We start from the raw sequence: 12,377 nt of genomic DNA on the forward strand, positions 1-12,377 counted from the left end.
ACCCCCTGTTATCAGTGGTGATTTACTTGGACTCTACATGTTGCGATGGCAACCTTACAGGATGGGGATCCCAGGATTGGTTTGGGGGTTTACAGAGTGGGAATCCCAGGGATTATTTAGGAGTTTACAGAGTGGGAATCCCAGGGATGATTTGGGAGTTTGTAGGGTGAGAATCCTGGGGATGATTTGGGAGTTTGTAGGGTGAGAATCCTGGGGATGATTTGGGAGTTTACAGAGTGGGAATCCCAGGGATGATTTGGGAGTTTACAGAGTGAGAATTCCGGGAATGGTTTGGGAGTTTACAGATTGGGAGTCGCTGGGCTGGTTTGGGAGGTCACAGAGTGGGAATCCCAGGGATGGTTTGGAAGGTCACGGAGTGGGAATCCCAGGGATGGATTGGGAGATCACGGAGTGGGAATCCCAGGGAAACTTGGGAGGTCAGGAATGGGAATCCTGGGACTGGTTTGAGACTGCAGAAGTTCTGGCCACTGAGATATGCTTGCACTAACAGGACCGTTTCCCTATAGGTGCAAGGTGTGTTCAAAAGGCAGTGGTCACAGTACAAGGTCCAGTGCAGCCACCAGTTAACGAACACAGATGGCTCCCACTCCAACATGGTGACTTTATCAGAGGTCACCCGTTGCTCACTCGCACAGCCCATCAACAACAACCGCACCAACGGCAAAAGCTGCTCTGAGACAATCGCTTTGAAAGTACCAGACACCCCGATGTGAGGGATACTCTCTTACCCAGACCAACACCAGCCTTTTAAAGCTTCCTGCAAAATCTTCCCTATATAGAGAAAGAAAAAAGCCTTACCTTTTATATAATGCCTTATCCTGTGTCTCAGGAATATCTGCGTGCTCCACATACAAGGAATTTGTTTGAGGTGCAATCTCTGTTATGTTGCTAATATATATGTAGATGTTTTCTTAAGCACAGAGCTGGTTCCATTGAACAAGTTCTATCAAAAATCTCCCTTTCTACCCTCAAAAATTAAACTCTGTGACTCATTCATTGTGAGATCTTCTGAACAGTTTGACAGGCCAAGCAGTCACTAAAACATTATCCAGGAGGAAAGGTCATAAAGTTGGAATTTCAGAAGTCACGAAAGCATTTCAACAACAACTTGCATTTAAATAATGTCTTTAACGTAGTAAAATGTCCCAAGGTGCTTAATTCCATTGCTGGATACCTCCGTGAGACCTTGGGGAACTTGTGAAGAAACTGCTCTCGACATTTCCTGACTCTGTGTGGAGTGACTGCCAGACAAGAGCCAGTTACATAGAAGACGACAGAAAGAAGGAACTTGCATTTTGAGAGCACCTTCCACGATCTCAGGATGTCCCAAAGTGCTTCACAGTCAATGAAGTACTTTAGAACTGTAGTCACTGTTACATGTTTCTATGTTTGGTAGGAAACGAGAGCTTGCTTTGGGCTTCGAATCATTTCCATTTAATCACCGAAAGACTCCACATGATGAATGCAAATTCCTATCAACCATTTGTTAAAGAACATGCAGGGGACCTGAGTAAATACCCCTTTAAATAAAGGCCCCAATTCATTTGGTACCGAGATGGCCTGTACATTCCTGGGAATTGGAGACGGTAACTGGGTGTCAAAGGCAGGATTCAACCACTGAAGACCCCCTTGCTCATAGCTGTTTGCTGGAGCCTAACCTCCATTGGTCAAACGTGGGATCAGGCTCAGCTGCGATGCCCTCCAAGGTCAAATAACCTGATGGCACTCATTTCTTAAGCTCATTCCTGAAGGATGGCCACAGTCAGCTGCTCCAGGACAGATGGGGAGAAAATGAAATTAAATCTCCCATTCCCACCCTCCTCCTCCCCTCCCCCTATCTCAGTGCCAGTCTCCTGCTCTGCAACCAGACAGGAGGAGGTGTGTAAAGGAGCAGAGTGCTGGGCCGTGTGCTCCCAGGATTCGTTTTCTGCTCGAGGGGCAAGCGACATGCTTTAGAGTTCCAGCTGAGAGGCTCCAGCTCACTGTCTTCAGAACAAGTGAATAGTGAGCTGAACATTAACCCCATTGAAAGAGGGGAAGGGGGCGAGTTGGCACAGTAGAGTAGTAAACTGTCCACTCACCCACAGGACCAGGGTTCCAAATCAGTTCAGGCTGCAGGCTGTTAGGGTCAGACATGAAATGAGTCTGGGCAGGTTCAATCCAGTGTTGGGACAGTGCAAAGAGAGCTTTACTCTGTATCTAACCCGTGCTGTACCTGCCCTGGGAGTGTTTGATGGGACAGTGTAGAGGGAGCTTTACTCTGTATCTAACTCTGTACCTGCCCTGGGAGTGTTTGATGGGACAGTGTAGAGGGAGCTTTACTCTGTATCTAACCCGTGCTGTACCTGCTCTGGGAGTGTTTGATGGGACAGTGTAGAGGGAGCTTTACTCTGTATCTAACCCTGTACCTGCCCTGGGAGTGTTTGATGGGACAGTGTAGAGGGAGCTTTACTCTGTATCTAACCCTGTACCTGCCCTGGGAGTGTTTGATGGGACAGTGTAGAGGGAGCTTTACTCTGTATCTCACCCTGTACCTGCCCTGGGAGTGTTTGATGGGACAGTGTCGAGGGAGATTTACTCTGTATTTAACCCGTGCTGTACCTGCCCTGGGAGTGTTGCACTCAATCAAGAATGTCGGATATCCAGGACCAATAAGCATTTAGCATTGAATTGAGACAACCTCCAGACGACCTCGTGTAGTTGTTGCTGAATAAAATGGCCTCCTCAAAACTGATGATCTGTTTTTCAGAATTCATTTTCTCTGATTGTATTGTGGTATTCTCAATTCACAACCCATTGTTTCTTGCGTTAGTGATTGACAAGTTTCTAAACCAAGAAACTGCAGCATAAACATATTCAACAATGAAGAGAAAAAAGCTAAACATTTAGCCTGAAGCAGCAAACTCCTTTTGGTCAGCTCAGGAATGATCCCTGCTCCTCCTCCTCCCACAGTCCCAGGAGTGAGACCTCCTCCCCCTCCCACAGTCCCAGGAGTGAGACCTCCTCCCCCTCCCACAGTCCCAGGAGTGAGACCTCCTCCCCCTCCCACAGTCCCAGGAGTGAGACCTCCTCCCCCTCCCACAGTCCCAGGAGTGAGACCTCCTCCCCCTCCCACAGTCCCAGGAGTGAGACCTCCTCCCCCTCCCACAGTCCCAGGAGTGAGACCTCCTCCTCCTCCCACAGTCCCAGGATCGAGACCTCCTCCCCCTCCCACAGTCCCAGGAGTGAGACCTCCTCCTCCTCCCACAGTCCCAGGAGTGAGACCTCCTCCTCCTCCCACAGTCCCAGGAGTGAGACCTCCTCCCCCTCCCACAGTACCAGGAGCGAGACCTCCTCCCCCTCCCACAGTCCCAGGAGTGAGACCTCCTCCCCCTCTCACAGTCCCAGGATCGAGACCTCCTCCCCCTCCCACAGTCCCAGGAGTGAGACCTCCTCCCCCTCCCACAGTCCCGGGAGTGAGACCTCCTCCTCCTCCCACAGTCCCAGGAGTGAGACCTCCTCCCCCTCCCACAGTCCCAGGAGTGAGACCTCCTCCCCCTCTCACAGTCCCAGGAGTGAGACCTCCTCCCCCTCCCACAGTCCCAGGAGTGAGACCTCCTCCCCCTCCCACAGTACCAGGAGCGAGACCTCCTCCCCCTCCTACAGTCCCAGGAGTGAGACCTCCTCCCCCTCCCACAGTCCCAGGATCGAGACCTCCTCCCCCTCCCACAGTCCCGGGAGTGAGACCTCCTCCCCCTCTCACAGTCCCAGGAGTGAGACCTCCTCCCCCTCCCACAGTCCCAGGAGTGAGACCTCCTCCCCCTCTCACAGTCCCAGGAGTGAGACCTCCTCCCCCTCCCACAGTCCCAGGAGCGAGACCTCCTCCCCCTCCCACAGTCCCAGGATCGAGACCTCCACCCCCTCCCACAGTCACAGGATCGAGACCTCCTCCCCCTCCCACAGTCCCAGGAGCGAGACCTCCTCCCCCTCCCACAGTCCCAGGATCGAGACCTCCTCCCCCTCCCACAGTCCCGGGAGTGAGACCTCCTCCCCCTCCCACAGTCCCAGGATCGAGACCTCCTCCCCCTCCCACAGTCCCAGGAGTGAGACCTCCTCCCCCTCCCACAGTCCCAGGAGTGAGACCTCCTCCCCCTCCCACAGTCCCAGGAGTGAGACCTCCTCCCCCTCCCACAGTCCCAGTAGTGAGACCTCCTCCTCCTCCCACAGTCCCAGGAGTGAGACCTCCTCCCCCTCCCACAGTCCCAGTAGTGAGACCTCCTCCTCCTCCCACAGTCCCAGGAGTGAGACCTCCTCCTCCTCCCACAGTCCCAGGAGCGAGACCTCCTCCCCATCCCACAGTCCCAGGATCGAGACCTCCTCCCCCTCCCACAGTCCCAGGAGTGAGACCTCCTCCTCCTCCCACAGTCCCAGGAGCGAGACCTCCTCCCCCTCCCACAGTCCCAGGATCGAGACCTCCTCCCCCTCCCACAGTCCCAGGATCGAGACCTCCTCCTCCTCCCACAGTCCCAGGAGTGAGACCTCCTACCCCACCCACAGTCCCAGGAGTGAGACCTCCTCCCCCATCCACAGTCCCAGGATCGAGACCTCCTCCCCCTCCCACAGTCACAGGATCGAGACCTCCTCCTCCTCCCACAGTCCCAGGAGTGAGACCACCTCCCCCTCCCACAGTCCCAGGAGTGAGACCTCCTCCCCCGCCCACAGTCCCAGGAGTGAGACCTCCTCCACCCACAGTCCCAGGAGCGAGACCTCCTCCCCCACCCACAGTCCCAGGATCGAGACCTCCTCCCCCTCCCACAGTCCCAGGAGTGAGACCTCCTCCCCCACCCACAGTCCCAGGATCGAGACCTCCTCCCCCGCCCACAGTCCCAGGAGTGAGACCTCCTCCCCCTCCCACAGTCCCAGGAGTGAGACCTCCTCCCCCTCCTAAAGTCCCAGGAGTGAGACCTCCTCCTCCTCCCACAGTCCCGGGAGCGAGACCTCCTCCTCCTCCCACAGTCCCAGGAGTGAGACCTCCTCCTCCCACAGTCCCAGGATCGAGACCTCCTCCTCCTCCCAGTCCCAGGAGTGAGACCTCCTCCCCCTCCCACAGTCCCAGGAGTGAGACCTCCTCCTCCCACAGTCCCAGGATCGAGACCTCCTCCTCCCACAGTCCCAGGATCGAGACCTCCTCCTCCTCCCACAGTCCCAGGAGTGAGACCTCCTCCCCCTCCCACAGTCCCAGGATCGAGACCTCCTCCTCCTCCCAGTCCCAGGAGTGAGACCTCCTCCCCCTCCCACAGTCCCAGGAGTGAGACCTCCTCCTCCCACAGTCCCAGGAGTGAGATCTCCTCCTCCTCCCACAGTCCCGGGAGTGAGATCTCCTCCTCCTCCCACAGTCCCAGGATCGAGACCTCCTCCCCCTCCCACAGTCCCAGGATCGAGACCTCCTCCTCCTCCCACAGTCCCGGGAGCGAGACCTCCTCCCCCTCCCACAGTCCCAGGAATGAGACCTCCTCCCCCACCCACAGTCCCAGGAGTGAGACCTCCTCCTCCTCCCACAGTCCCAGGAGTGAGACCTCCTCCTCCTCCCACAGTCCCAGGAGTGAGACCTCCTCCTCCTCCCACAGTCCCAGGATCGAGACCTCCTCCCCCTCCCACAGTCCCAGGAGCGAGACCTCCTCCCCCTCCCACAGTCCCAGGAGCGAGACCTCCTCCCCCTCCCACAGTCCCAGGAGTGAGACCTCCTCCCCCTCTCACAGTCCCAGGATCGAGACCTCCTCCCCCTCCCACAGTCCCAGGAGTGAGACCTCCTCCCCCTCCCACAGTCCCGGGAGTGAGACCTCCTCCTCCTCCCACAGTCCCAGGAGTGAGACCTCCTCCCCCTCCCACAGTCCCAGGAGTGAGACCTCCTCCCCCTCCCACAGTACCAGGAGCGAGACCTCCTCCCCCTCCTACAGTCCCAGGAGTGAGACCTCCTCCCCCTCCCACAGTCCCAGGATCGAGACCTCCCCCTCCCACAGTCCCGGGAGTGAGACCTCTTCCTCCTCCCACAGTCCCAGGAGTGAGACCTCCTCCTCCTCCCACAGTCCCAGGAGTGAGACCTCCTCCCCCTCCCACAGTCCCAGGAGTGAGACCTCCTCCTCCTCCCACAGTCCCAGGAGTGAGACCTCCTCCTCATCCCACAGTCCCAGGAGTGAGACCTCCTCCCCCTCCCACAGTCCCAGGAGTGAGACCTCCTCCTCCCACAGTCCCGGGAGTGAGACCTCCTCCTCATCCCACAGTCCCAGGAGTGAGACCTCCTCCTCATCCCACAGTCCCAGGAGTGAGACCTCCTCCCCCTCCCACAGTCCCAGGATCGAGACCTCCTCCACTCTCACAGTCCCAGGAGTGAGACCTCCTCCCCCTCCCACAGTCCCAGGAGTGAGACCTCCTCCCCCTCCCACAGTCCCGGGAGCGAGACCTCCTCCTCATCCCACAGTCCCAGGAGTGAGACCTCCTCCCCCTCCCACAGTCCCAGGAGTGAGACCTCCTCCCCCTCCCACAGTCCCAGGAGTGAGACCTCCTCCCCCACCCACAGTCCCAGGAGCGAGACCACCTCCCCCTCCCACAGTCCCAGGAGTGAGACCTCCTCCCCCTCCCACAGTCCCGGGAGCGAGACCTGCTCCTCCCACAGTCCCAGGATCGAGACCTCCTCCCCCTCCCACAGTCCCAGGATCGAGACCTCCTCCTCCTCCCACAGTCCCAGGAGTGAGACCTCCTCCCCCTCCCACAGTCCCAGGAGTGAGACCTCCTCCCCCTCCCACAGTCCCAGGAGCGAGACCTCCTCCCCCTCCCACAGTCCCAGGATCGAGACCTCCTCCTCCCACAGTCCCAGGATCGAGACCTCCTCCCCCTCACACAGTCCCAGGAGCGAGACCTCCTCCCCCTCCCACAGTCCCAGGATCGAGACCTCCTCCCCCTCCCACAGTCCCAGGATCGAGACCTCCTCCCCCTCCCACAGTCCCGGGAGTGAGACCTCCTCCCCCTCCAACAGTCCCAGGATCATGACCTCCTCCCCCTCCTACAGTCCCAGGAGTGAGACCTCCTCCCCCTCCCACAGTCCCAGGATCGAGACCTCCTCCCCCTCCCACAGTCCCAGGAGTGAGACCTCCTCCCCCTCCCACAGTCCCAGGATCGAGACCTCCTCCCCCTCCCACAGTCCCAGGAGTGAGACCTCCTCCCCCTCCCACAGTCCCAGGAATGAGACCTCCTCCCCCTCCCACAGTCCCAGGAGTGAGACCTCCTCCTCCACCCACAGTCCCAGGAGTGAGACCTCCTCCTCCTCCCACAGTCCCAGGAGTGAGAACTCCTCCCCCTCCCACAGTCCCAGGATCGAGACCTCCTCCCCCTCCCACAGTCCCAGGAGCGAGACCTCCTCCCCCTCCCACAGTCCCAGGAGTGAGACCACCTCCTCATCCCACAGTCCCAGGAGTGAGACCTCCTCCTCCACCCACAGTCCCAGGAGTGAGAACTCCTCCCCCTCCCACAGTCCCAGGATCGAGACCTCCTCCCCCTCCCACAGTCCCAGGATCGAGACCTCCTCCACCTCCCACAGTCCCAGGAGTGAGACCTCCTCCCCTCCCACAGTCCCGGGAGTGAGACCTCCTCCCCCTCCCACAGTCCCAGGATCGAGACCTCCTCCTCCTCCCACAGTCCCAGGATCGAGACCTCCTCCCCCTCACACAGTCCCGGGAGTGAGACCTCCTCCCCCTCCCACAGTCCCAGGAGCGAGACCTCCTCCCCCTCCCACAGTCCCAGGATCGAGACCTCCTCCTCCCACAGTCCCAGGATCGAGACCTCCTCCTCCTCCCACAGTCCCAGGAGTGAGACCTCCTCCCCCTCCCACAGTCCCGGGAGTGAGACCTCCTCCCCCTCCTACAGTCCCAGGAGTGAGACCTCCTCCCCCTCCCACAGTCCCGGGAGTGAGACCTTCTCCCCCTCCCACAGTCCCAGTAGTGAGACCTCCTCCCCCTCCCACAGTCCCAGGAGCGAGACCTCCTCCCCCTCCCACAGTCCCAGGAGCGAGACCTCCTCCTCATCCCACAGTCCCAGGATCGAGACCTCCTCCCCCTCCCACAGTCCCAGGAGCGAGACCTCCTCCCCCTCCCACAGTCCCAGGAGTGAGACCTCCTCCTCCTCCCACAGTCCCAGGATCGAGACCTCCTCCTCCTCCCACAGTCCCAGGAGCGAGACCTCCTCCCCCTCCCACAGTCCCAGGATCGAGACCTCCTCCTCCTCCCACAGTCCCAGGAGTGAGACCTCCTCCACCCACAGTCCCAGGAGTGAGACCTCCTCCCCCTCCCACAGTCCCAGGATCGAGACCTCCTCCCCCACCCACAGTCCCAGGAGTGAGACCTCCTCCCCCACCCACAGTCCCAGGATCGAGACCTCCTCCCCCTCCCACAGTCACAGGATCGAGACCTCCTCCTCCTCCCACAGTCCCAGGAGTGAGACCTCCTCCCCCACCCACAGTCCCAGGATCGAGACCTCCTCCCCCGCCCACAGTCCCAGGAGTGAGACCTCCTCCTCCTCCCACAGTCCCGGGAGTGAGACCTCCTCCCCCTCCCACAGTCCCAGGAGTGAGACCTCCTCCCCCTCCTACAGTCCCAGGAGTGAGACCTCCTCCTCCTCCCACAGTCCCGGGAGCGAGACCTCCTCCCCCTCCCACAGTCCCCAGGAGCGAGACCTCCTCCTCCTCCCACAGTCCCAGGAGTGAGACCTCCTCCTCCCACAGTCCCAGGATCGAGACCTCCTCCTCCTCCCACAGTCCCAGGAGTGAGACCTCCTCCCCCTCCCACAGTCCCAGGATCGAGACCTCCTCCTCCTCCCAGTCCCAGAGTGAGACCTCCTCCCCCTCCCACAGTCCCAGGATCGAGACCTCCTCCCCCACCCACAGTCCCAGGATCGAGACCTCCTCCCCCTCCCACAGTCCCGGGAGCGAGACCTCCTCCCCCTCCCACAGTCCCAGGAATGAGACCTCCTCCCCCACCCACAGTCCCAGGATCGAGACCTCCTCCTCCTGCCACAGTCCCAGGAGTGAGACCTCCTCCCCCTCCCACAGTCCCAGGAGTGAGACCTCCTCCCCCACCCACAGTCCCAGGAGTGAGACCTCCTCCTCCTCCCACAGTCCCAGGAGTGAGACCTCCTCCTCCTCCCACAGTCCCAGGAGTGAGACCTCCTCCTCCTCCCACAGTCCCAGGATCGAGACCTCCTCCCCCTCCCACAGTCCAGGAGCGAGACCTCCTCCCCCTCCCACAGTCCCAGGAGTGAGACCTCCTCCCCCTCCCACAGTCCCAGGAGTGAGACCTCCTCCTCCTCCCACAGTCCCAGGAGTGAGACCTCCTCCACCCACAGTCCCAGGAGTGAGACCTCCTCCCCCTCCCATTCCCAGGAGTGAGACCTCCTCCTCCTCCCACAGTCCCAGGATCGAGACCTCCCCCTCCCACAGTCCCGGGAGTGAGACCTCCTCCTCCTCCCACAGTCCCAGGAGTGAGACCTCCTCCCCCTCCCACAGTCCCAGGAGTGAGACCTCCTCCCCCTCCCACAGTCCCAGGAGTGAGACCTCCTCCTCCTCCCACAGTCCCAGGAGTGAGACCTCCTCCTCATCCCACAGTCCCAGGAGTGAGACCTCCTCCCCCTCCCACAGTCCCAGGAGTGAGACCTCCTCCACTCTCACAGTCCCAGGAGTGAGACCTCCTCCCCCTCCCACAGTCCCAGGAGTGAGACCTCCTCCCCCTCCCACAGTCCCGGGAGCGAGACCTCCTCCTCATCCCACAGTCCCAGGAGTGAGACCTCCTCCCCCTCCCACAGTCCCAGGAGTGAGACCTCCTCCCCCTCCCACAGTCCCAGGAGTGAGACCTCCTCCCCCACCTACAGTCCCAGGAGCGAGACCACCTCCCCCTCCCACAGTCCCAGGAGTGAGACCTCCTCCCCCTCCCACAGTCCCGGGAGCGAGACCTCCTCCCCCTCCCACAGTCCCAGGATCGAGACCTCCTCCCCCTCCCACAGTCCCAGGAGCGAGACCTCCCCCTCCCACAGTCCCAGGAGCGAGACCTCCTCCCCCTCCCACAGTCCCAGGATCGAGACCTCCTCCTCCCACAGTCCCAGGATCGAGACCTCCTCCCCCTCACACAGTCCCAGGAGCGAGACCTCCTCCCCCTCCCACAGTCCCAGGATCGAGACCTCCTCCCCCTCCCACAGTCCCAGGATCGAGACCTCCTCCCCCTCCCACAGTCCCGGGAGTGAGACCTCCTCCCCCCTCCAACAGTCCCAGGATCATGACCTCCTCCCCCTCCTACAGTCCCAGGAGTGAGACCTCCTCCCCCTCCCACAGTCCCAGGATCGAGACCTCCTCCCCCTCCCACAGTCCCAGGAGTGAGACCTCCTCCCCCTCCCACAGTCCCAGGATCGAGACCTCCTCCCCCTCCCACAGTCCCAGGAGTGAGACCTCCTCCTCCACCCACAGTCCCAGGAGTGAGACCTCCTCCCCCTCCCACAGTCCCAGGAGTGAGACCTCCTCCCCCTCCCACAGTCCAGGAGTGAGACCTCCTCCTCCTCCCACAGTCCCAGGAGTGAGAACTCCTCCCCCTCCCACAGTCCCAGGATCGAGACCTCCTCCCCCTCCCACAGTCCCAGGAGCGAGACCTCCTCCCCCTCCCACAGTCCCAGGAGTGAGACCACCTCCTCATCCCACAGTCCCAGGAGTGAGACCTCCTCCTCCACCCACAGTCCCAGGAGTGAGAACTCCTCCCCCTCCCACAGTCCCAGGATCGAGACCTCCTCCCCCTCCCACAGTCCCAGGAGTGAGACCTCCTCCCCTCCCACAGTCCCGGGAGTGAGACCTCCTCCCCCTCCCACAGTCCCAGGATCGAGACCTCCTCCCCCTCCCACAGTCTCAGGAGTGAGACCTCCTCCACCCACAGTCCCAGGAGTGAGACCTCCTCCCCCTCCCACAGTCCCAGGATCGAGACCTCCTCCTCATCCCACAGTCCCAGGATCGAGACCTCCTCCCCCTCCCACAGTCCCGGGAGTGAGACCTCCTCCCCCTCCTACAGTCCCAGGAGTGAGACCTCCTCCTCCCACAATCCCGGGAGCGACACCGTCCTCCCCCACCCACAGTCCCAGGAGTGAGACCTCCTCCTCCCACAGTCCCAGGAATGAGACCTCCTCCCCCTCCCACAGTCCCGGGAGTGAGACCTCCTCCCCCTCCCACAGTCCCAGGATCGAGACCTCCTCCTCCTCCCACAGTCCCAGTATCGAGACCTCCTCCCCCTCCCACAGTCCCAGGAGTGAGACCTCCTCCTCCCACAGTCCCGGGAGTGAGACCTCCTCCCGCTCCCACAGTCCCAGGAGTGAGACCTCCTCCCCCTCCCACAGTCCCAGGAGTGAGACCTCCTCCCCCTCCCACAGTCCCAGTATCGAGACCTCCTCCCGCTCCCACAGTCCCAGGAGTGAGACCTCCTCCCCCTCCCACAGTCCCAGGAGTGAGACCTCCTCCTCCTCCCACAGTCCCAGGAGTGAGACCTCCTCCCCCTCCCACAGTCCCAGGATCGAGACCTCCTCCCCCTCCCACAGTCACAGGATCGAGACCTCCTCCCCCTCCCACAGTCCCAGGATCGAGACCTCCTCCCCCTCCCACAGTCCCAGGAGTGAGACCTCCTCCCCCTCCCACAGTCCCAGGAGTGAGACCTCCTCCCCCTCCCACAGTCCCAGGAGTGAGACCTCCTCCCCCTCCCACAGTCCCAGGATCGAGACCTCCTCCCCCTCCCACAGTCCCAGGAGTGAGACCTCCTCCCCCTCCCACAGTCCCAGGAGTGAGACCTCCTCCCCCTCCCACAGTCCCGGGAGTGAGACCTCCTCCCCCTCCCACAGTCCCAGGAGTGAGACCTCCTCCTCCTCCCACAGTCCCAGGAGTGAGACCTCCTCCCCCTCCCACAGTCCCGGGAGTGAGACCTCCTCCCCCACCCACAGTCCCAGGATCGAGACCTCCTCCCCCTCCCACAGTCCCAGGAGTGAGACCTCCTCCCCCACCCACAGTCCCAGGAGTGAGACCTCCTCCCCCTCCCACAGTCCCAGGAGTGAGACCTCCTCCCCCACCCACAGTCCCAGGAGTGAGACCTCCTCCTCCTCCCACAGTCCCAGGAGTGAGACCTCCTCCCCCTCCCACAGTCCCAGGAGCGAGACCTCCTCCACCCACAGTCCCAGGAGCGAGACCTCCTCCCCCACCCACAGTCCCAGGATCGTGACCTCCTCCCCCTCCCACAGTCCCAGGAGTGAGACCTCCTCCCCCTCCCACAGTCCCAGGAGTGAGACCTCCTCCCCCACCCACAGTCCCAGGA

The 12,377-nt window shown here is 61.3% G+C and overlaps 1 protein-coding gene across 4 annotated transcripts in view; it reads left to right on the plus strand.

Annotated features, from left to right (window-relative positions):
• The window catches only part of LOC137307312 (calcitonin gene-related peptide type 1 receptor-like), a 222,752-nt gene extending 219,997 nt beyond the window's left edge, over positions 1 to 2,755 (plus strand). For all 4 annotated transcript variants that reach the window (XM_067976778.1, XM_067976781.1, XM_067976779.1 and 1 more), the window contains one exon: positions 528 to 2,755. In XM_067976778.1, the coding sequence (XP_067832879.1) occupies positions 528 to 734 (207 nt within the window). In that variant the 3' untranslated portion in view covers positions 735 to 2,755. The remainder of the gene's footprint in view (positions 1 to 527) is intronic.
• Positions 2,756 to 12,377: the final 9,622 nt, after the last annotated feature.

The sequence above is a fragment of the Heptranchias perlo genome, chromosome X (genome assembly GCF_035084215.1).
Source record: "Heptranchias perlo isolate sHepPer1 chromosome X, sHepPer1.hap1, whole genome shotgun sequence".
Taxonomy (NCBI): domain Eukaryota; kingdom Metazoa; phylum Chordata; class Chondrichthyes; order Hexanchiformes; family Hexanchidae; genus Heptranchias; species Heptranchias perlo.